Source organism: Amborella trichopoda, chromosome 4, assembly GCF_054954075.1.
Source record: "Amborella trichopoda isolate Santa Cruz 75 chromosome 4, AtrichopodaSantaCruz75HAP2 v2.0, whole genome shotgun sequence".
NCBI lineage: Eukaryota > Viridiplantae > Streptophyta > Magnoliopsida > Amborellales > Amborellaceae > Amborella > Amborella trichopoda.
The window spans coordinates 49899878-49924854 of NC_142339.1; the positions used below are offsets into that span (position 1 = coordinate 49899878).

The following is a 24977-nucleotide window of genomic DNA, read 5'->3' on the forward strand; positions in this document are numbered from 1 at the left end:
ATATTTAGAGAATATATAATCTTTAATATGGAGATCATGAATATGAAAAAAAAATAAAAAATTGAAAACTAGAAATAATAACTATATTAAGAAAACATTTGGACCAGTAGTAGTTGTACTTGTTTTTAGATGGACCACCTATTTGCATCCATCTTAAAGATCGATGCTTTATGAAAATGCGGTCCAGCCAGCATGAAACAATTTTCCTATCAGCATAACTAATGGACCTCAACCTTTAACAAGGAAAGTGACATGAGGAAGGGTAATATATGACATCAGCAAAAAGATTTGTGCAAAGAGGTAGGAGAATGTACTTTGTTTGCCCAATCAACCTACCTATGCATGATTTGAAAATGAGATCTAAATAGTTTTTATGCTGCTATAAGGATGGGGATGCAAAGAGAAGCCATCACCATAATTGTCACTTAGAACAAATCCTCACTGGTGGAAGGCTTGTGTTTTGTATTTTATGTTAGAAGGGTACAATTACTGAGGGTACCCACGTAAAAATTCTAGGAATTGAAGGGAAATCGAAATGAAGAATTTAATGTTGAACAACATTCTCTGGCATTGACAGTAGCTGAGAATGGAACAAAAGCACATCGTTTAGAAGGTTTATGAGAAGTTTGGGACGAGAGAATTGAAACAGTCGTTACGATTTCTTAGAATGGAACAAAAGCACATCGTTTAGAAGGTTTATGAGAAGTTCGGGACGAGAGAATTGCAACAGTCGTTAGGATTTCTTTCAGACACTGTATTTAGGCGAAGGAGAAATATTGAAATTGACTTCGTAGTCTGTAGCCTAGCAAGACGTCTAAAGGCAACTTTGAATGAACCAAGTGAGCCCTTCTTAACGTTAGTTATATCAAAAACTAGCCCACAAAAAAAAAAAGGGTTATCTTGGTGACTTTACTGGCTAATTAAGCATTTTCCGAACAAACACGTTCGGAAAAAATGGACCAGACCAAACACCCTGAACCAAACACCTCATCAGGGTGTTCAATACAAGTATACTAGAAAAACTATTTCTGGTTTTGATCAGTGATCCATCCAAATTCGCATTATTCTCTGAGTCAAGATCCTATGAGACCCTTCAACACTCATGTGTGTAGGACCTCAAAAGATCACCATTAAATTTGACACAGATTTTAAAAAAGTCAAATCCCTTACCCATGTGATAACTTTTTTAGAGATCTGCGTCAAATTTAATGGTAATCCATTGGAGTCCTAAACACATAAATGTAGAAAGGTCTCATAGGATTATTACTCTTATTCTCTCCATTTAATACTTTTTCCTTTTTTGAGGTGAATTTTTGTAAAAATTGTCAGCATATCAAACGGGGCAATACCAAATGAATATGCTAAATTTGATGTGTTTCATACTTTACCTTTGCCAAGCAATATGAACCTTAAAAATAAAAGGAAACCCGTAGCAACACCTCACCCTAAAAATAAAAAGAATTGTGCAGTGCCTGCGTGTGTGTCTGTGTGTGCATGAGAGAGAGAGAGAGAGAGAGAGAATGGAATTGACATTTCTTATAGCTCCTACAACTTTAATGGAGAAATTAGAAAAATCCACCAAGAGAACCAGACTATGTTACAACACCTCAACGCACCATCCAACTCACCTTTTTGATCTTACCCACCCAAGAGGTTGGATGCCCCTTCACCAAGGGGAAAAGAAACCACCAATGTTTTCTAAAATCGTATACGCAACATCACCTTCTCGAATAAACAAATAATTGATTGATTGCAACAAACTCATAAACAATCATTTCATATACCATAGCATTTGGTGCTTTGGACCTGAATACATATCATGGATGCTCACTAAGGTATCTCTCAGCTATGGCAGCATGAACAGCAGCACCAACATGGAGAACCTCCTCATCAATCATGAAGAACGGTGAATGGCCAGTGTGTACAGAGCCTATGGTTTCATTCTTTACCCCTATGTAGTAGAAGGCAGCTGGGATTTTCTCCGAGTAAAACGCAAAATCTTCGGCCCCCATCATTGGTGGTACATACAAGTAGCTGGCTGGTCCCAACATATCGATTGCCACTTTCCTTACATGCTCATACATGTGCACGTCATTCACAGTTGGTGGATACATCCCATGCTCCTCAAAGAAATCAATTTCCACAGAACATCTGTATACCACTACTTGCCTTGTGATAACCTGTTCAAACAATGGCAATTAAGATGAGAGTTCTTACCAATTAACAAGAAAAGGTAATGACACAACTCTTGCTCACTTTCTTGAAAATTCATGCTTTCACCAATCTTCCTTAACGGAGGACAATCTTCCTTAACGGAGGAAAAAAGAAAAAATTATTAACCTCTTTCTGTTACTTTTCATTCTTTCCTTTTCAAGATTCATATGACAGTGCATTTCTTCCTTGGAAGTAAGATTTCTTGCAATACTGGCAACTATAAACCCTCCTTACAATGCAATAATGCACATGGGGTAATGAATGCCTTTCAATATTGTTCAGTAAAGGTGATTTATAGAAATTTAATACTTTTCAGTGTTAGATTGGAAAACATTAATACTAATCTTCTATCTCAGGAACAATTCAAATGGTTTGTATTATGTATGGACGAATAGAGCTCAGCCTGAACTGTCAATTAAGATAATTCCTTCTACTTCCTCTAATTGATTTGCTTTTTAAAAATAGAAATCAAGATTTTTATATTTTCATTTTATGTGAAGTTCATGGGCAATATGTGCCATTTGCTTAGTATCCCATACACTGATGAAACTATCTTATGTTTTCTTTTTCATTGTGCCATTGATTAATTATTTGCAAACTGTTCTCAGAGACTTGATGCGTTCCATTTTGCTCCTGTATTTCCAAGAAACGGTTTTCAGTATAAACCAATAGATACACAAGGCACCCATGCAAAAATGAATGTGATAGATTGTGAGTAACAATATTAAAGGGCTCTTCTTAATGGTCACCTCCTCAATTCTGTGCCTAACGCTGTAAAAGCTCTCATTGGAAAAAGCCCGGAAGGTGCCACCTATGGTTACTGACTTGGGAATTACATCTAACCTTTCTCCTCCATTGAAGGCGGCCACTGAGACTACCTGAAACAAGAGAGGAATATCAAATAAGGAATGAAGAATTCAAAGTTACCCCTAGAGCCAATAAATCCCAACATTGTGAGGAGCAAAGAAACCAATATACCAAAACATAAACTAGATGGGACAAATTTATCAAAAAACAAAAGTAACAAACAGAAAGAAAAAGAAGACCATAAACCAGAAACAAAAGTAAAATTTAGATGCTTTGTGTCCAGATATGTTAAAAAAAAGAATTTCACAGGAGAAGAAATACAAAGGCTAAAGCCAATTCAATTTAATAGACATTAGCAATCCCCAAGCACTTAAAGGGGATCATCTACACCACGACTGCACCCTATGTACCACCTTCCTAGGTGAGTACCTAGGATTGCACGTGATACAGCCAAGACTCCAAGCAATACATGTAGGAAAAAGCTAATATAAGGCTCCAACCTTAAATGTAAAAGTAATATTGCAGTAATCTACATTACACATTTCAATTAGATGGTGTAGATTTGACATGTCTTAAAAAACGTATAATTTTTTTGCATTTTATTAAAAGACGTACTAAATTTACATTGTCCAACTAAAATAAAAGTGTAGAACACCACAACCATATATCCACCAATAAGGTTGCCGGCTTATATAAACCGCACCCATATATTTAAGCATTTATGTAATTGTATATGCATACACCATTGAAAGGAAAGACAATTACTACAAAGGACAACAACAATCCTGATTGGGCCAAATTTACCTAAACCTCGCTAATCATAAACCCGCCCCAAAACACACCCAACCCCTAGTCACTCTCAAACTGTGTACCCTGCAGGTCAGAGTGGAATAGAAGTACCCCTTCCATGAGCCCCTAAAGCTACACTTGCTTGTGTTTAATTTTTATTCCCACCCACCTCACCCTTTGAGCAACTAATCAGTTGAACAAATTCATATGAGCAAGAGAACTTCTCAGGCAAACACAATATTTTCACCAGTGAGAAATTCCCTTCCACAATATTCCAATATCCCCTAACAGATTAGATATGTCTTCGTCCCCTCTCCTCACTCTTACCACAAATTCAGTTTTCTTTACAATCTGCCACTGTTTGAAGAGTCCGAATTCAATCAAGGCCAACTGACCTGTCAAGTTATACAGATGAGAGAGAGAGAGAGAGAGAGAGAGAGAGAAAGAGAGAGAGTGACAGAGAGAGAGTCATCAGAGACTTGCTTTGAGTCTTACAGGACTGAGCAAATCCATGCATCACCTGGGTTTTAACCAAGAGCCGAAAAAAGGAACCTGTTTCTTTCAATTTTTAGCTACTTCTGTTAAGTTTCAACATTATTTTTGGGCATGAGAGGGAGCTAAATTTTATTTTTTCCTTTGTTCACCATATAGAACTATATGATATTTCCTTTTTTTTTGTAAACTTTTTGGTCTCAAAACTACCGATTCAGATTCCTGAGTCTCCAGCCAAATCATCATGGCACTTGGGTGAGTTCCAAGATAGGTCCAACTCTTTGTAGTCAGCAAGATCTCCTCGTCTCTTTTTTTTTTTTTTTTCTTTGCCTTTCGTACTTGAAAGAACACGTTCAGTGATCCATTAAGCAATCCAAAACATATTAATCTTGAATTTAAAACTAAGAAAATAAAATGGGAAAAGATCACAGGCTCCCATTTCAACTTAATTTGCCAGTCCCATCACATGCCTGACATTTTTCTCATTATTTCCAGACCTTGTGTCAATAGTGAAAAGGAAATCTAGGAATATTTTTGCTCTCGACACCAATTTATAAAAGGAAATCTATGGATACTTTTGCTCTGAACATCAATTTATAAATATAACTATGTATTTAAAGTACAGGCAATAAAGAAAAATAGATAAGACGTCACGCTAGAACAAGAAGCATGTTCAATGAATAAATACCTGAGCATCAAGAGGATTCGCTTCACGAGACACAATGTTCTGCAGACTGATTACTGCAGCTGAGGCAGCCAAAATTGGGTCTGTTGAATGATGCGGGGTACCAGCATGACCCCCCCCCCCTGATATCAATGCTTTGAAAAACCCACAACCAGCAAGCAATGGACCAGGCCTAGACCCAATCAAAGAAGTAGAATGTTGTGATGATACATGAACAGCAAATATTGCCTCAACATTCTCAAGCGCCCCATCTTCAATCATTCTCTTGGCACCAGCACCTGACTCCTCTGCTGGCTGGAACAGCAGTTTGACAGTTCCCTGAATTAACAATAGATAGTCAGAAATTGAGAAAGCAGTGATGCTCAACAAAGAAAAATAGAGCAGCAATTGATGACTGTTGAAATCTTCAATTTTTTAAGCAGTGATGTTTGAAGATCTATTTGATAGAAAAGAAAATAACATGACATCTGACCAAATTACAAGAACAAGTTGCACATATAAATGACACACTCAATACCTGGACACGCGAAGCACAGCACTCATGAACTGAAACACAATAGAACCAACCAACGCAACAAAATGCAAGTACCACTTATAAATATAATTAGGTATTTCTTTGTAGATGACATAAACCATGACCCAAAAAGAATGTCCTAATTCGGAAGGTCAAATCAATATTCCGCACCCTTTGATACTCTCATACTCATTCTCATCATTTTCCCGGAAACTTACAATAAACAAGACACCAATTTAAAAAATAAGTTGACTCCAACCTAACTTCCTATGGGATCTGGATCAAAGGCAATTGCCAACCTACTTTTTCAGCTGGAGCTTGGACAAATTTGACTCTAGATAGTGTCTTACACTACATGACATTTCAACTCTAATTTAGATAATCATTAAGAGGGGGAAGAAACAGAATCCCAATGACTAAATTCGTGAAGACAGTACAAAGTTGTCAAAGCACTGGTAGAAGAAAACATATTTCAAGATATATGCAGTTTATGTTAACGAAAAAGACTGCTCTGGAAGCCATTTTGGGCTTTAAATATTGGGGAAACAAAAAAGTTTAGAGAACTATTTGAAGAGAGGAATGGCGCAAAAAAGGTAATCACCGCATATCCAAAACACAAGCAAGAACAGTTGAGGATCACAGAAATCAAATTTTCACATGGTGAAGCATCAACAACAGGTGAGGATGGATTATTCATCAAGTAAAACAAGACAACGAAGATAGTTTACAAAAGGTTCACAGCGTTTCAGTACAATACAAGAAGGGGAATTTCAAGTTTAACTTGTTCAATGCTTTAAATTATCAGAAGGATCCACAAATCCCATGAGTGTCTTTTCTGAATCGCCATAGGACTAGTGACATAAAAATTACAGTCAATCACTGAATTTTCCACCGCAACATCACCATCGCAATCCTCATGATCTCTCACATAATGGAACCATGGCAACTGACCTCATTATCTAAATCTACATCTTCTTCCACTTCTTATTTCTTAATCAGCTACCACCTCACACCCCTAATCATGAATACAGATTATATTTTTTTTGCTAGATTAAGACTGGATTTTTTATCCCAAACTACTGAAAGATCATTAACATGTTTTGCCAATTATAATCATTTAACTTTTCTAAAAGTTTACATTTCAGGGGACATGATCGAATTATATTCTTTTAATTACCTCCCATTGACCTCTTACCCAAGCTAGAGTCGTAATAGATACAGGCAGATTTATCTTAGTAGAAGTTTGCCTTTTCTTCCTCATGTGAATCAACTTAATTATGCGATGACTCATTCATGACCTGAAGAAGAGTAGGCCTTTTTGGCTGAGACCTAAATGAGGTCTATAGCCTGATTTCCATGCTTATCCACGATTTTAATGAACATGGAACTTGAACTCAATAAATTGTTTCCACAATACTGCTATTAAAGTTATATTCACTGAAAACAAGAGTAACGACCAGTTTCGCACGACGAAGTTGATTGCATGTTTAATATGGAGGCATCCATTACGCCACAAACATACATCCAACTCTTGATTGCCTGTTTAATATGGAGCCATCCTTTACACCATAAACATACATCCAACTCTTGAGGCTTTTGATGTCACCTTTGCTCTTGGTTTGACGTACTAATAGATGATCAAGCAACTTGTTTTATCGCTTTGAACTTCTAGCTTATTGTCAGGCATCCATGTTAGGGCCCAACGTAATTACTCATTTGTATCCTTCTACCTGCCTAACATTAAAGAGCAACCACTCTTCAAAGATTTTTCATGCTTTCTGAAGACATTTCTCTTTTAACTTAATCATCTAATTACAAGTTGCTTGCCTGTAAGAAACTGAACGTTTAAGCCATGAACAATGATTGCAAACGAATGCCATAGGTGCCACATCAAAAGGGATACTGGATAGCAATGTTGTAACCCATTTGAAATTGGCTTTTGCATGATAAATATCACACCTCCTTTCTTCATGTGGGCCTATGAAGTCTGTCACCGTGCGATACAAGTTCAATGGGCCTTATTACCATCTAACTCTAAGATTTTGCTGGTGGTGTGTTAACTCAACAAATTGCCCACTTTTACCCTTCCTCTAATAAGAGGTACACATTCATTTAGTCTCTTCACAATAGAAGTCCTAGCCACAGTGAGGTTAGCCAAGAATCCATCATCATTGGACTAATGCACATAACACTCTATGATATCACTTCTACAGGTGTTTCTTTTTTTCTTCTTTTTGGGGGGTTTCTTTTATCCTAATAGAATGTTTTCAGAAAAAATATTACTTTTAATTAGCATGGTCACCTTATCAATCACCACCTACTTTAGCTAAAATATTTGTACCTACAAAAGTGCACCATGCTTGGTCTTTCATGTTAGGTTTACCGGTTTACCTCATAAGAAGAAAGCTTCTACTCACCTAATCTTGGCATTTTCTAAGTCAATGTAAGCAAGAAAATAAGAAAAAAAACTTCAAGATTAAGAAAAAATGAAAAATCTATCTTTTAAACCATTTTCTATTTTTAATTCATAGGCACTTCAAATATTACAACATGGAGTTCTAACGGCGGGAGTAAATTTCCTATGTTTATGCATTTCTATGCATCCCTATTTCCCATATTTTTCTTTTCTACGGAACAATATTTTGTGATTATTTTGATGGAACATTAATGATGTTGATTCACTAGAATAAGTTTTATATTTTAGTAAATAGAATACTACAATACTTCATGGTCACGTTAGCGTGCCATTTGCTACTCCAAACAAAATTCCTCAAAAATCATGTTTAATTTAGACACTTCCTGGTCCAGGATCGTTCTCAAACAGGTTTTCCATGCTTAGCCATTGTTTTATATCATAAATCCATCTTGAGGAAAGAAACCTTTCCTGAACACGTATAAAAATGGCTTGTATCGCGAAATAAATCAGGAATCCAGAACACAGCTGCATGAAACGACATATCTCAATACATACGCCATCTGTAAATACCATTTTTATATGAAGTTACTTGAGGCCACCCCACTGAAACTCCATAGCAACATGGACAAAAACAATAAGTTTGACATATAACAGTGGTACGGGTTAAAAAATGATAAACAGCACAAATTCCATGGTGTTTAAGACTAATGATATAACAGCATAAATTCCAAAATTTCAAAATATCAGCCCTATTTAGGTTAAAACTTAACTGGTTAAGAAACTTTATGCAGCACCCAAGACTATACTTAAAAGACAACACAGATAGTAGCAAGCTATATAAAAAGAAAAGGGAGATTTAAGGGCAAGTGCTAAAACATATAAAAGATGTTCTCGATCCTTCAATATGCTGGCAGCTCCTATGAGCATCGCTACATGTGCATCATGCCCACAGGCATGCATTTTACCAGCAACTTTGCTTTTGTGCTCCCACTCAACAGCTTCCTACAATATAGATGGCAAAAGAAAATTAAAAAATTTCATTGTAATAGGACTTCTCAAGAAGTAAAATCATCAAACAACACAACATTTAAGTAGGGCATAAATATGCATTCTAAGGAGAAAGTATGCTTGATAATCATACATGCACAATTTGATAATCATACATGCACAATCTTGTTGCTCTGAGCATGAAACAAACTTCAAAAACTAAATGAAGTAAAACTAAACAAATTTCAAAAACTAAATGAAGTAAAACTAAACAAATTTCAAAAACTAAATGAAGTAAAACTAAACAAATTTCAAAAACTAAATGAACTTAATAAACCAAATCTTGTATGACACTACTAAGGCACAAGTGAGAAACATCTAGGTAGGGTTAAGAGTGCTCTCTCAGCCCATGTTTAGGCCACCGGTAGAAAGCAAATCATTGAACATGATTAGGGGGAGGCATTAGTTCCACTTAGGTGCATCCATGTCCTTGACGGTATCTTAAAAACTAGCAACACATTGGTTGTATCCAGCCATGGTGGTTAGAAAGGAGCTAAACACTGGTCTCACAACTTTCACTCATGTATCACGTGTCTAATATATAATTCCTCTATACTTTTTTTTTTGGGTAAGTCTTATTCCTCTATATATATATACTATGCATCATGCACATGCACATGCACATCATGCACACCATGAGGCAATGTTACTCATGTCCTCATAAAAATGTTTAGTATTGGGATTACTATAAAGTCCAATGCAAGAGAGGCAACTTAATAATGTTCCATTACATGATAAAGAAATTGCCAAGCTAAAACATGGTGTAGTAGCCTAAACGAGAAAAAACAATAAATTATGCCTTACTGTCCACAGAAAAGGATTCATACACACATTCCAAGATAGAAAATGTCAAGCCCAACCCAAAAAAAAAAAAGGTTTGAGTTGATGTCAAGGGCATAATCAATGCTTTTAAAGTGGGATCAAACCCGAATAATCAAAAACCTCCTAGATGTGGAAAGGGGGTCGTAGTGGTAGCACCCCGACAGATCAATCACCTGGTTTTCATTCCCACTCACACCACCCACTAACACCTTCAGAAAACTAACTCCTAAACTAGTTGGGTCTGTCTTCTCCACTAAATTACCCAAAAATAAATAAATAAATAAATAAAACCTCCTGCATGTAGTTGTGAGTACACCGTACACTGAATGGGCATCTGCGATCCATTCGCAATGTCAGTTGGCATAGATTAATGTTGGTTCCTTGTGACAGACATTCAATGGGTTCAATTAATCTTTACCAGCAACCACCGAGAACAGGTGGTAAGCACCCTTGCAGTGAGAACCATTTAATTTGCATTCATGCGACCACTATTAGAGGAACACACCAGATTTATACCGGATACTAAAATACATTAGTTTCCACATCATCAATTTGAATTCTCCAAAATCAAGTGTGGGTGGTCAAATCCGATCACCAATTGAAACAGATAACCACATCAACTCCCTCAAAAAGGTGCCTTAAGAAAGAGAATACACCACATGTTTCACGCATCAAAGGTACTGCACATATACAAAACTACACCTGAATTGGCAAAGCATCCATATCAGCTCTAATGGCAACAAAAGGAGGACCCCCAGTTCCAATTGAAGCCACTATACCAGTCTTTGCTAGTGGATATCGGTATTTCACACCCATCTTATCCAACTCTTTCCTGATCAAACGACTCGTCTCCACTTCTTCATAAGCTAATTCAGGATTCTCATGAATGGTTCGCCGCAATCCTTTCAACCACTTCTTTGTTTCAGGCCTCTTTGCAAGAGCAAGAATCTCTTCAGATGAAGATTGAGAGCCCCCAATTCCTGTTTCCCCTTCTTCTCCAACCCTCTCATCTAAAACTCCCAGTTCAAATTTAACACCATCCCAATCCGAGCAATTCAAATCCAACCTCGAGTTCACTTGATCGAAAAGGACTAAAAAAACCCAAATTACGAAAACCCAAGAAAAACAACAGGCAATGGAAGCCATGAACGACACCAGCAAGCTCCAGATACGGAGAGATAAACTATAACAAAAAAGAAGAAGAGGAAGAACAGATGTAATATATGAGACGAGAAATAAGAGGAGACAGAAAACGTTCTATCAATTTAGAAAAGGCAGGTTGGTGATGAATCAGATTCACCACACCTTTTCCTCATGGCTCAATGGTGCAGCTTTTTTAGCAGCACGTGTCACTGCTCCGTCATAACCCCATGATGTTTAAAAGACATCCGTGCGTATAGGCATCTACTCCTTGCCAGTGATGACCTCTTCATGGGCCCCAGCACGTTAGGGCTTTGGGGCCCCCTCTGCATAATTAGGGTTTTGGGGCCTAACCATTCTAAATCAGGCTTTTGTATTTTCCATTTAAATTAAAGTTTTGAGGTCCCTTCAGCACATTAGAGATTTAAGGAGTGCCTGTAGATTTGGTTTCTAGTGGAACCCCTGCAAATTGGGGTTTTGCGGAACCCATGTAAATTGCATTTTGAAAAGCCCCCTCCCCTTCTCATTCATGGTTTTTGGGCCTCCCCAGTCCGAATTAGGCTTTAGTAACCATTGTTAATTAGGGTTTTGAACCTGCTGCAAAGTTCTGCTTTGAGGGTTTGCGGGGTTCCGTAGATTAGGATTTTGTGGTCCCCTAGTAAATTACGTGTTGGAATTTGAAAAGCATAAGCTGTAGATTAGGGTTCATGGGGCCCTGGGAAGGTAGAATTTTGGGAATTTACCTATACATTGGGCTTTCGGCGTACCTAAACATTAGGAGTCTAAAGCCTGTAAAAATCTAGGATTTTAGAAGCCATCAGAGCCCCCATGGGGCCGCTAGGATTTTGGAGCAACTGTAAAAACTGGTTTTGGAGGGACCCGCTTACCGTTTTGGAGTTTTAGGGCCTCTGGAATTTAGTGGTTTGGGGTAAAAGGGATAACGTCGCCATGATCAAACCTCTGCGCGAGGTTCAGAGGAACAATTTTTTGGGGTTTCCTGCTTTCCGGAAACAAGGAAAACACGGCAGCAAATTTTTGGGGTTTCCTGCTTTTCCGTAAACAAGGAAACACCGAAGGGAAAAAGCGGTGGCCACCCATTTTCTTGATGCCTGCACCAATATCATCTCAGATTTGTGTGAAAATCACGGTAGGTGGAAATTAGGGATTTTTTAGTGGTGGGGACCGCTGTTAATGTTTTTTAGTCGTGGGACCCGTTACTCGTTGTTTGATTGATGGGAAACGAATGAGGCACGTGCTAATTACGCGTATGTCGTATAAAACAGAACACGTGTAACGCGAGAGGAAACGAATATCCCTGTCCCTCTACGATTCTCTCTCTTAAACAGTGAGGATATGGACGGAGGACGGCGTCTCACGGTACGGAAAAGGAAGACAAACACCGAAAGACTCTTTCTCTCTCCTCCACGTGGTTGGCAGAAGTTCCCCTCTTCCATAAACGGACGAATGTCCCTGTCCCTCTACGATTCTCTCTCTTAAACAGTGAGGATATGGACGGAGGACGGCTTCTCACGGTACGGAAAAGGAAGACAAGACTCTTTCCCTCTCCTCCACGTGGTTGGCAGAAGTTCCCCTCTTCCATAAACGGAGAGAGAGAGGGATCAGGAAGACCCATGGTCGATGGGGTGGTGGCGACTTTGGCGTGCGTCGGGTCGCCACCGCTTTGACTTTAACCTTCACATGGTCTTACGAAGGTGGGCTACTGTCCGCCACAGCGTGGCTTTAGTCATTATTTATAAGACCAATCCAAATTAGGGTTAAGGCGTGACGTGCTACAGTGTTCTAGTCATTATAGGACCTGCTCAAGCGACGTGCCTGGTGTGGACCGGCACTGTCTTACTCTCGAGTCGTAGTTGACCGGCCTTAGTTTAATTATTGAGTGATTTTTCATCTCCTAGTCTTTTTATGACTAGACCCACCAGGCCGCACCCGCCACGCAACGCATCTCCAACTCTAAAAGTAGGATAGACGGACCGGAGTGCCATACAGACGCGTAGTTGTTACGGTTTGTGACCTGGTTATATTCTTGTCCTGCGTATGTACTCCTAACTCTTATGCAGCAAGGCTCTAAAAGATTTTTTTGGACGCTTACCTCATGGCTCTTTTCCATTGTCATCTAATTATTTTTCTCTCAACCTATAACATGTATAGATAATTTTTCTTAGTTCCTTACTTTCTTAGATGGTTGTTTGTGTTTTAAGAAGGGTGTTAAGTATTTGTTCGTTCCACCAATGAAAATCTCTTTTTTTTTTCCTTTTTTTTTTAGCGTAATAAACATCTCTTTCTAGAGGAGTTATGTGTCACGTTCGGTTTCTATTGTTGAACTACCCAAAAAATAGAGAAAAAAACATCTCTACATTAATAATTTGAAAAGTAAGTAGGAAATGCAATTTTGGTGTCGAAAATTCTCATGATGGCAAGATAATAGTTTCACACTCCAAAAATAATGCAAGTCAAGCACATCTATAAGTGTAAGAAATCTTGAAAATGGATGGTCCAAATAATGTAATGAAAAATGTACTATTTTTAAGACCGAAAATCTTTTTTTTCTCCATATCTATATATCTCGATACCGAGATGATCAAATAGATATTTTCGTATCATCAAATCATCATTTTTTTTTACGGATTTTGAGGTGCACATTAATTCTACATTATAAGGTGTCAACACTTTTTCCTTATTTATTGAGGTATAGATTTGCACTTAACCCAACCTTTACTTGAAATGTACACATTATTTTGCATATATGTAAACATCCTAGAAAACAGTTAGGCCTTTGGCCTTTAGAATTAAGAATCTAAACTTACCTTTAACTTAATATTTTTAAATAAATCAAAATTATTAGAGATAGCTTTAGTTGACCAAAATATTCATTGAATAAGAGATGCGACTTGAATATAGAAAAGTGAATGTGACTAGAATATATAAAGCTTCACTTTTCTTCTCTAACAAAGTAGATTATCGAATAATCATTGGAAGAAAATAAGATTATTCGTTATCCGATCAGATCTTTTCTTTCCTTAATTGACGCTCACAGTATGACCAATTTGTATGTCCGTTTTAAATTTCGTAATACATCCAGTGGACTAAGACTTTGTTTGCTTCTATGTAGTGGACAAAAATTCTAGCGGAGGGTCAAAGCAATCACCTAACTTGGTTGGCAACTCCACACCAAATTAAAAAATTTAAAATAAAAAAAGAAAAGTAAACGTAAAGGCCAAGGTTTTAAAAATTGCTGAATCATATCGGAATTGCCTGATTTAGATTATAAATCGTTGCAGCAGATCCAATTCCTATCGAGAACCAGCCGACTTACCCCTTGAACCGGCCGGCTCTATGACAAAATCTCTTATCATGAATCAACCGAGCGTAAAAACTGGGGCAGCCCACCCCACTTTTTTTTTTTTTTTAAAGTCGTACAATCACTAACATCACCCCACGTGTACTTATCAATCAAGATCGATAATAGCTAAACAATTTGCACGTGTGGCTAATGTGTATACTTAAGGTGTATGAATCCCTTCATGAAATCGCTAACATGGGATTTTTTTTTTTTGGCTTCACCGTAAAATGCTTAAAAGCCTAGGCATACACAATTTGTGAAACAGTGGGAGATTATTTAGTTGGAGATTATTTGATCATTAGTTGCACGTGTGGCTTTTTTTTTATTTTGCTTCACCAGCTTTATAAAAGCCTTTGCTTTTTTTTTAACTCTCTCCCCCCAACCTTGGGGTCTCTCTCTGTACTAAGAACTCTCTCGCTAAAAAGTTTGATCCATCAATAATTCCATTAAAATTTATTCTACTAAAATTGAATCTCTCTGCTAAATAGTACAAACTACAAACAAATAATTTCATTAAAATTCTCTCTCACTCTCTCTACTATCAACCTCTTTCATGAAATTTGTTCCATATAGCTTTTTTTAAATTTCAAAACTCCTAAATTAATACAATAATAAAATAAAGATATTAGCTAGAGATAATCATTTTATTGTCATGTTCCCTTTTAAACTTTATTTTAATTATAAAATAAATTTAATAGACAATAAACACTCAACATGAGATAGATTCTCAGTATTTAAATATTTTTGACACAATAATGGAAAACCATAATAAATTGCCACTATTTCTTTTAGAAATCTAAAAAACTATATTTTTGAGAAATTACAGTGCTTTTTTAAAAGTAATTTAGGCCAAAACTGGCCGATCCGGATTGTTGATCCACTGATCCGACACAGTTTTTGTGGTCGCCAAATCGGGTCACCAGTCCGTTTTTTTTAACCTTGAAAGAGGTTGCCTACTTTTGATATAAGAAGGTCACAATCACTTTTGTCCGTCAGATTTTAAATCAAGTAGTTATATGAGTGTCATCAACTAGATTCACAGTCAAAATAAAATCTCTAACTTTACAACATACCACAAGCTATTCAATTTGGCGTCCAATGTCTAAAAATAGTTGTGATTTATTGTACCAAAGACAAATGATCCAATTGTATAAAATCCCGATAGAAAAATGTAAATAAAATTTTAAAAAATCTTAAATGCTTAAAAATGGTTGAGGAACTCTATGAAACAATAGTTCTATAATAAAAAAGAAAAAACCCATTTTAATGTGATTTCTTAGTGTATCGAGTCGAGTCCCAACTTGGGGAGAAAATTAGACTGGCCATCTATAGAGGACCCCATCCCCACTAAACTACCCAAAAAAAAACTGAAAGACTGGCTACCTATGAATTCCAGTTCGAATACAACAGTTTGGAGTCGAATCACCGAGTTTTTAAACACTGGTTCCATGTAAACCATGGCTCCAAGGAAAAGCACCACACACTGATCTGCCCATTTACATGGTTAACTGAGGCCCCAAAAACCATCTTAGGAGGATTTTTGGGATCCGAATTTTCCAAAAGAAGTATCTTGATATAGCAATCTTTTCAAACAACAGCAACAATAATGAGTAGTTAAATTTGCACATCACTGATGATGTAGAGTTCCAATTAGATTGGAGAGGCCATCCAACAAATTGACAGTGTTTGGAGCTTCTCGTAAATTGTCATAAAATATTTCCCATGTTACAATTCATTTATACAGGTGGTTGTTACTGGTCATTTTAAGGGGGCCGCATTTGAATATAACCCATTACATAGGATTTAAGTATTGGCTATAAAAGCACACAAACATCGTTTCTTTCTAGAAATCTAAAATATAAGTTCTAGTTTAAGGCATTCAAACTGGTTAAGATATAGTTTTCAAAAAAGTTAAAATACAAGGCTCAGACTGGGGACTCAGTAAGAGTCCTGAGTCGAAGTCATTTGTGCAGTCTGTCATGACTCCATAGAGTCTGTACAGAAGCACTGAAATATAAGAAGCAGCTGAGTTTGGCATGTTCCTACTCAGACTTGCCACCTCATCAAGTCTAAGTAACTTATCGGACTTGGTCGAATTTCAAAACACTGGTTTCCAGTGACCATGAAAAAGGAAATGATCATTTAAGAGGCATTTTGTATTTGGTTACAACGGGAATTCCCTCTCTCCAACCATTGGATTAAGATCTAAGTGGTGATAGGAGTATTTGCGGGGTGGTGATTATTTGATATTGGCTAAAAATAGTGAGCGCTTGCAAAGAAATCATAGGCAACTTATCCAAAAATAAAGTCAATTACTTATTTGGTAATAGGCAACAAAAGCTAACAATTTATTTAGGGAAATTTTTTAAAAATGAGAAAGGTTTCTATACTTCTCCATAAAAGATATATACTTTCCCCCATCCAAGAGTCTCATTTAGATCATGTGAGCCACTGACCGTTTTATCTAGATTCGACGCCTCGAGTATTTTTTTTTCTAGTTTTTCTTCTATAAATTGTATGAATATAAAAAGAATAATTATTTCATGGGGGCTGGATCGCATGACTACATATGCGGTCCAAAAAGTGTAAAGCATTCATTTTAAAGATGGACGCAAGCAAGTGTTCTATCTAAAAACAATGGAAACTTACTGTCCAAATATTTTCTTACTAGAATTATTATTTCTAGTTTTTAAAATTTATTTATTTTTGTCATATCCATAATCTCCATGTTAGAGATTACATATCCTTAAAAATTAAGTCCAAAAATCCATCTCAAAACAGATTTATTAATAGGCCCGCATTTCTACATATGCGGGCTTAGCCGCATAGAAACCGGGTTTGTATAAAAATTGCTATGTACCATCTTCTCAATGGGGCACACCTATTAAAAATAATTTTTTGATAAAATATAAATACCAAAATACCCCTTGAAACTTTCAAGGGTATTTTGATAATTTTATTTTATTGAGAATATTTTTTTATATTTTTTACAAGTGCGAGTTTAATAGAGTAGTGGACACCCAAAATTTGGTGTCAAAATGCTTTCGAGAAAAAATTAAAAATAAAATTGTGTAGAGACATGACATTGTGATTGGGGCAATCTCAACTGTCTATTGAAAATGGACTGTTGGATAGGGAGAAATATATAAATTTTATGCTATAGGAGAAGCATAGAAAGGTTGCTCATTAAAAATACCAATGAAAACAAGTTATTCTACTAGAACTATTCCAACTCAAGACCATATGTTGTTTTATGGTATTTAGAAATTAAATTCAAAGATATAAGTATAGATTGTTAATCTCTCGTGGGTAGTTTGATAAAATCTCCCTTATTTTAATCGCCTTCTCATCATGTTGTTCAATAAATAAACAATACAACCCCAACCTGCTATTCACTTAAAAAAATAAAGCAACACTTAATAAGTCCTTGATAAAGAAAAAGAGAGTAGTGACATGATAAGAACAAGAAAAGAGAAAAACATTGCTTTTTCAAACACCACTTATATATCCTTTAGCTTAAAAAATATCATAAGCACTTAGCATATTCTTCTACCATTTAAAAAGATGGGAGTTTTACTCTTAAGCAAAACGTCCATATAAGGTTGCAACCATATACTGTTGAAGGTAAGGTGCATATCAAAAATCCTACAAAGGAGAATCTTCCGGCATTGGAGAACCCTCCAAGTAATCATCTTGACATCGAGATGATGGACATGAAGGAAAAAAGGAATTTCAAATCCAAATAATAGTGCATCTTGAACAAGTTATTTGAACCATTTATTTTCAAGATTTTCAAATGTTTATTGATTTGTTCGATCTATACAATTTTTAAAACTTAAATTTTATAACTAAAGATAAAAATAGATTTTAGATCCGTCATAAAAATTTTGACACCAAAACAATACCTTTAAATAAATTTATAGGCACACCTTATTTCTACGACACGACCTTATACAAAACCTCACCCTTTACTTAATATGAATAAATATCCATAATCAACATTGCTTTCAATGAAAACAAAATGAATATTCCACCATCTGAATCACTATCTTTATCCAACCAATTGAAAGGGACATGTAATTCACAATCGTACCCATGCCCAGCCCATGTACTACACAATGGTATTTCCTCCACATACAAATGAGCATAAAATACAATAAGAAAAAACAAAGCAAAACAAAACGAAACAGCAAAAGCATGCGCAAGGACCTCTCTATAATAAATTATATTTTACTATCACGGAAAATTTATGTCCGTACCATTTTTTCCTGATGCAACGGAGAGGTCCACCACAAATATGTGTTATTTACGTCCGCACCAGTTTGACCACCATATTTGTTTATTTTTTTCAACTTTACCTCTGATGATATGTTTGAAATATCGGACCAAGAATTATACATTTTTTGAAGTTTTTATACAATTTCATCAGTGAAGAGAGCGACCCTTCTTTAGCTTTTTTGGGGTAAATAGATTGCCAACTCCAAGGACGTCTCACACATGGTGATGTTTATAGCCAAAGACCTGAGATCTATCCACCGTGATTTTCACTTAAACATAATCAATCATATTTTAAATTAGAAGATATTCAAGCTACCTCAAATTATGGACCATCCAAAGTAGACCCCTTGGTCTACTTCCTATTGTCCACTGATCTTGCTGGCTAAATGTTCACCAAAATCCAGGAAAATACATTTGAGAATACTTTTAAAATGAAAAAGAATAAGACTAGCATGCCTTACAATGAAATCAAAGTAAGATCTAGACGAAAAAGTGCCAGACTTTCAAGCTAGGCCTGAAGGCCAAGCATCAAGAGTTGAGGTCTGGATCAGACTTGAGAAAGTATACAACAAGACCAATTATCATCCAAAGAAGCCACAATCACCTTTGGCCTTTTTGATGTGGCATATAGCAACTGAAGGTGTTCCAATGATCAACCTAAAACCTAAAATTCAAAAAGCAAAAAGAAAAAGATTTGTTGTTTTGTGATATGGAAAAGTACACAAAGAGTCCATTTAATTTTGGTATAAAGAGGATACAAGCGTTCTTTTCATTTGATTTCAAATTGGATTGGTTCAAAGTTTAAAGAAAAAATTCTCGAAATTCAAGATACATCCCAAGTTGTTCAGCAGATGGCTAGGGGTGTTTGTGACCTCCTTATAACAAAAATAAATAGTCTCATAATATACAATCCCTTGTGACATACCCAACGCCAACCAACTTCACATTCAACGGAAAGAGATGAATTTGATATTGTACAATAGGTAATTGGTTTCTTGCATTATACATCCCAAGCCCTAAAGCTTTTTTTCTTTTCTTCTTGTCCTAAAACTTGATCGTCGCTCATGCTTGATGGGACGAAAATGTGCAAAAAATTGAAATTTCATTAAAAAACTAAATCCTACATGGAAATTATTGTTGAGCAATTATATTGAAACTCTCAAAGATGGGTTCATGGTAAGGTGCACCTTAAAAACTTGTTAAAAGATAAATTTTTGAGGTCAAAACTCATGCGATAGCCTAAATATCTAATTTTCACCCAAATTATGAAATTAAAAGCTTAAAAAATGATGTAACTATAGTAGATCGATGAATATTCTAACATCTTAACAATGGGTAGATAATATGTTACAAGATCTGCTATATTTAATAGTTGAAATTTATTTTACTTTTATACAATGCATATCAAGATCGAGATAATCAATTGGAGAGTTTTTCAGTGACAAAACAACCTTTTCCCGTGGGTTTCTAAGGTGAACCTTACTTGTACAATATAAAGTTGATACCTTATATAAACTTTCCCTCCTCAAAGATACCTCAATAAACCTACAACAAAGGATGACTCACCATAATCCTTATGGAGCATGTATGAGAAAACATTAAATTGGCATTATAGAGGAGAAATATTGAGGCATGAGTTACATTATGTAATTGCAAATTTTAAACATACCTCAGTTGCACGTTGTACCTTTTAATCTCACTGACAACTTCAAAAACCTATTAACTATTTGAAAAATAGGTCCGTGCCTGTCTTCCCACTAAATTACCAAAAAAAAACCATAAAAAAAAAAAAGAAAAAAAAAAATTTGCATGTGCCTCCTTCCCCAAATTTTGGAGTTCTCCCACGTGACCACCCACATTGAATATTCACCATACTCCTTAAAACTATTTATCATCGCATCAACCTCCCCCAAGCGTCATTTTCATTTTTTTCAGATGAAAATGATCTTCCGTTTTCTTTTAACCACAAGTTTAATGTATGAGAAAACATTAAATTGGCATTATGGAGGAGAAAATATTGAGGCATGAGTTACATTATGTAATTACAAATTTTAAACATACCTCAACTGCAGGTTGTGCTTTTCAATCCCACTGAAAATTTCAAAAACCTACTAACTAACTATTTGAAAAAATGGGTAAGAGCTTGTCTTCCCACTGAATTACTAAAAAAAAAATTATAATAAAAAAAATTACATATGCCTCCTTCCCCAAAAATTGGAATTCTCCCACATGACCAACCCCATTGAATATTCACCATCCTCCTTAAAACTATTTATCATCCCACCTACGTCCTCCAAGCGGCCTTTTCATTTTCTTCAGATGAAAATGACCTTTCTTCTGTTTTCTGTTAAAGACGGGTTTACAATCTCATAAACCATGGGACCACCCACCGTTATAGAGCATGTATGAGAAAATATTAAATTGGCATTATAGAGGAGAAAAATATTGAGGCATGAGGTACATTATGCAATTACAAATTTTAAACATACATCAGTTGCACCTTGTACCTTTCAATCCCACTAATAACTTCAAAAGCCCACTAACTATAAAAAAAAAAATGGGTAAAGGCCCGTCTTCCCACTAAATTACCAAAAAAAAACATAAAAAATAAAATAAAAAATTACATGTGCTTCCTTCCCCAAAAATTGGAGTTCTCCTAAGTGACCACCCCATTGAATATTCATCATACTCTTTAAAACTATTTATCATCCCATTCACCTCCCCCAAGCGTCATTTTCATTTTCTTCAGATGAAAATGACATTTCTTCCGTTTTCTTTTAACCATGGGTTTACAATCTCATAAACCATGGGACCACTCATGTATGAGAAAACATTAAATTGGCATTATGCAGGAGAAAATATTGAGGCATGTGTTAAATAATGTAATTGCAAATTTTAAACATACCACAATTGCACGTTGTGCCTTTCAATCACACTGTAGGCTTCAAAAACCCATTAACTATTTGAAAAAATGGGTAAGTGCATACCTTCCCACTAAATTACCCAAAAAAAACATAATAAAAAAAATTACATGCGCCTCCTGTCCCAAAAATTGGAGTTCTCCCACAGGACCACCCCCATTGAATATTCACCTACTCCCTAAAACTATGTCATCCCATCCACCTCCCCCAAGCGGCCATTTCATTTTCTTCAGATGAAAATGACATTTCTTCCGTTTTGTTTTAACGACAGGTCTACAATCTCATAAACCATGGGACCACCCACCGTTATGGAGCATCTATGAGAAACATTAAATTAGCATTATGGAGGAGAAAGTATTGAGGCATGAGTAACATTATGTAATTGCAAATTTTAAACATACCTCAGGTGCATGTGCCTTTCAATCTCACTGACAGCTTCAAAAACTCACTAACTATTGGAAAAAGTGGGTAAGAGCCTGTCTTACCACTTAATTGCCCAAAAAAAAAAACCTACATGTGCCTCCTTCCCTAGAAATTGGAGTTCTCCCACATGACCACTCCCATTGAATAATTCACCATACTCATTAAAACTATTTAGCATTCCATCCACCTCCCCCAAACGTCCTTTTCATTTTCTTCATATGAAAATGACCTTTCTTCCGGTTTCTTTTAACCATGGGTTTACAATCTCATAAACCATGGGACCACCCACGGTTCAAACATCCTCTCTCTCTCTCTCTCTCTCTCTCTCTCTCTCTCTCTCTCTCTCTCTCTCTCTCTGTACAGATCATCTCCTCCCCCATTTTTTTTTTATCTTTCACTCTCTTTATTCTTGTTTTTTTATGTTTTGCTGTCTTTTCCTCACTTCTCTTACACACATTGTTTTTTTCCCCATACTATCGTTATTCTCTCTCTATATCAGATTTTTCCAATTATTGATGTCAGCTATATGAATATCAATCTGCCATTATGCTCTATCAACGACTATACCCTCAGTGAGGCATAAATCCCCATATCTCTCTCTACACCACCTCTTTTCCCCAATTCCATCATTTTGTCATCTCTCAGCACCATTAGTTGGACTATCTCTAACCCATTATCAATTGAGAAAGAGAGAATCTCCAGCCCATCAATAATTTCTTAATCCATAAAGAGTTAGTACATTATTCAAAGCCGACCAACTTCAGCAAATGGCAGTTAATAAATTGTCACCACCTTTAATTCCAACATAGTGCAGGAAGATTAATATCATCATCATCATTGTACAGGAAGATTAATATCATCATCATCATTATCAAAGTCTTTTCTCAATTATTTGGAATCAGCTTATATAAATATTGGTCTACCATTTTGCTCTATCAAGACCTTACCTCAGTGTGACCATAAGTCCCTATATGTTTTCTCACTACTTCTAACTGTGTATTGTTTGGCCTATCCGTTGCTCTTTTTTAGCCTTCTACTTGAACCAACTTGTACCTTCTAACCGTTGTTACACTGGATTTGTACACATGACCAATCCACATAAATCTACTTTCTCTCATATTATCACCATAACACGGGAAGGCAAATATAAATGGAATACGAGGTTACAGAGATTACTCTCAAGATAAAAAAAATAGCAACCTCATGACATCCAACCTACCAAGCAGTACGTAGTATCAAAGAAAAGCCAACCCCAAGCAATTTTCTCTCTCTAGGCTTTATATTTCCCCCTTCTCCATATTGAAGCTATGCTAGGTGGATAAAAAACCCTACAGTTCTTCCTTATCTCTCCTTCAGCCCATACCATAACCTGCAATTTCGCCATTGCAGCTGCAAAATTATAAGAAAACCCATTTCCATGCAAAGCAAATTGCCTAGCAAGCCCTACTGAAGAAGTATCAATGCCAAGTTCTTGGTCTATCGGTAAAATTCCCCTCTTCTTCAAAACCTTGTTGTATGATTCATTGCAACACCCCAAACTCTCCTGCATGTCACTCTCCTACAGGAGATGAGGAAGTCCCATTTACAAACTTTGCATGCTTCTCTTTCTTTTTTCTTTTTTTTTACTGTAACAAACATTGCAGGCTATAGGATAAGTTAGGATGTGGACAAGGATTAAGAGAAACGAATATAAGAAACAGCTCATCTGTAAAGCGGAGTAATCTTTTTTTCCCCATTCAAATTGATGACAAGATCATCATAACAACAAAGGGCTCGGTGGCATCAATCAACTTCATGATATGAAGTGCACATTTTGTACGCATATATTGTAAAGGAATTGCATACTTTGAGACCGTTAATCTTTATTACAAAGAGGTCACAATTACTCTTAACCACTAGATATCAAATTGGAAGGCTTGGGGGACGTCACAAAGTTCAAAAACTTCATTTTTAAACTTTGAGTCTAGTCGAAGACACATTCACAACCACATAATTTTAAATCTGATGGACAACAATTATTTTGGCTTCCTTGTATTATAAATAAAGGTATATTAAAGTACTCACAATGAAGTAATTTATTATTGTACTCAATAAATTTTGAAAACTTTTATACATTTATTTTGTATATGGAGTTTTTTTTAATAAGAGTATTTTTTGTTATTAAGAGGTGTGTGACGTCATCCACATGGATGTGACATCACCAACATGGAGCACACTGGAGACATTTAATACTCCATGTCAGTGATGTCACACCTCATGTAGATGACCGATTCGATCAACTTCCAATTTGAAATGCCGATTCACCAATCCGAATAGGTTTTTGAGCCTCCCTATCCATTTTTTAAACCACTCGTTATAAATAATTGTAACCACCTTTTATCAAAGGCAAATGGTCACATTGTGTACAATTCCTCGATAAAAACATCAAAGGTGAGGCGATTCCATCGACCAATGGGCCTGCCAGAGAGGATGCCACAGTAACTACTTCAACACGCAACAAGGTAGAGAGAGAAAAAAAATGGTGGAATGGGGGATTGGAGATAAAGAAAATTGATAGTATGGGGTAAAAGAGCATGTGTGAGGGATAAGAGGTGGAGTAGAGAGGACAAAAGCAGAGAAATGGTGGAGGAGACTATTCATTAAGAGAGAACAGATGGGTGGATATTGGGCTGTCCCACCGTTTTTGCGAGATTTTACGCACGTTCTCAAAAAAAAAAAAAACGTGGAAGAAGAAAAGAAAAGAAGAAGAAGAAGAGAGAACAAAAGACAGAGAATTGGTGGAGGAGACAACTCACTGAGAGAGAACATATGGTTGGATATTGGGCTGTCCCACCGTTTTTGCGAGATTTTAAGCACGTAGTCAAAGAAGAAGAAAGGGCATTTTCTTTGGAAAATATATAAAAAGGTTATTTGGGATGTTTAAAAAAGATAAATGGTGTGGTTTCTATAAGACAACTTTAAATAATCAAATTAAAGCGCACCTTCAAATTTTATCATAACCTATAATTCCGTAGTAAAAGATTCTAAAGATTATCTCAAAATCTATTTCATATCTAATTATAAAATTT

The 24977-nt window shown here is 36.1% G+C and overlaps 1 protein-coding gene across 4 annotated transcripts; it reads right to left on the minus strand.

The window, feature by feature from the left end:
• Window positions 1-1532: 1532 nt before the first annotated feature.
• LOC18429035 (IAA-amino acid hydrolase ILR1-like 6) lies at window positions 1533-11137 on the minus strand. 4 transcript variants are annotated; one of them, XM_088865488.1, is made up of 5 exons: window positions 11092-11137; window positions 8794-8919; window positions 4991-5305; window positions 2964-3092; window positions 1533-2180 (listed from the first exon to the last, which is right to left on the minus strand). In XM_088865488.1, exons 2-5 carry the CDS (start codon window positions 8875-8877, stop codon window positions 1818-1820), a joined length of 891 nt encoding a protein of 296 aa, XP_088721614.1. In that variant the 5' UTR covers window positions 8878-8919; window positions 11092-11137; the 3' UTR covers window positions 1533-1817. The 4 variants fall into 4 exon arrangements, with proteins under 4 accessions (XP_088721614.1, XP_006838393.1, XP_088721613.1 ...); XM_006838330.4 differs by having other exon boundaries at window positions 10489-11137; XM_088865487.1 differs by having other exon boundaries at window positions 10108-11137.
• Between the last annotated feature and the right edge of the window lie 13840 nt (window positions 11138-24977).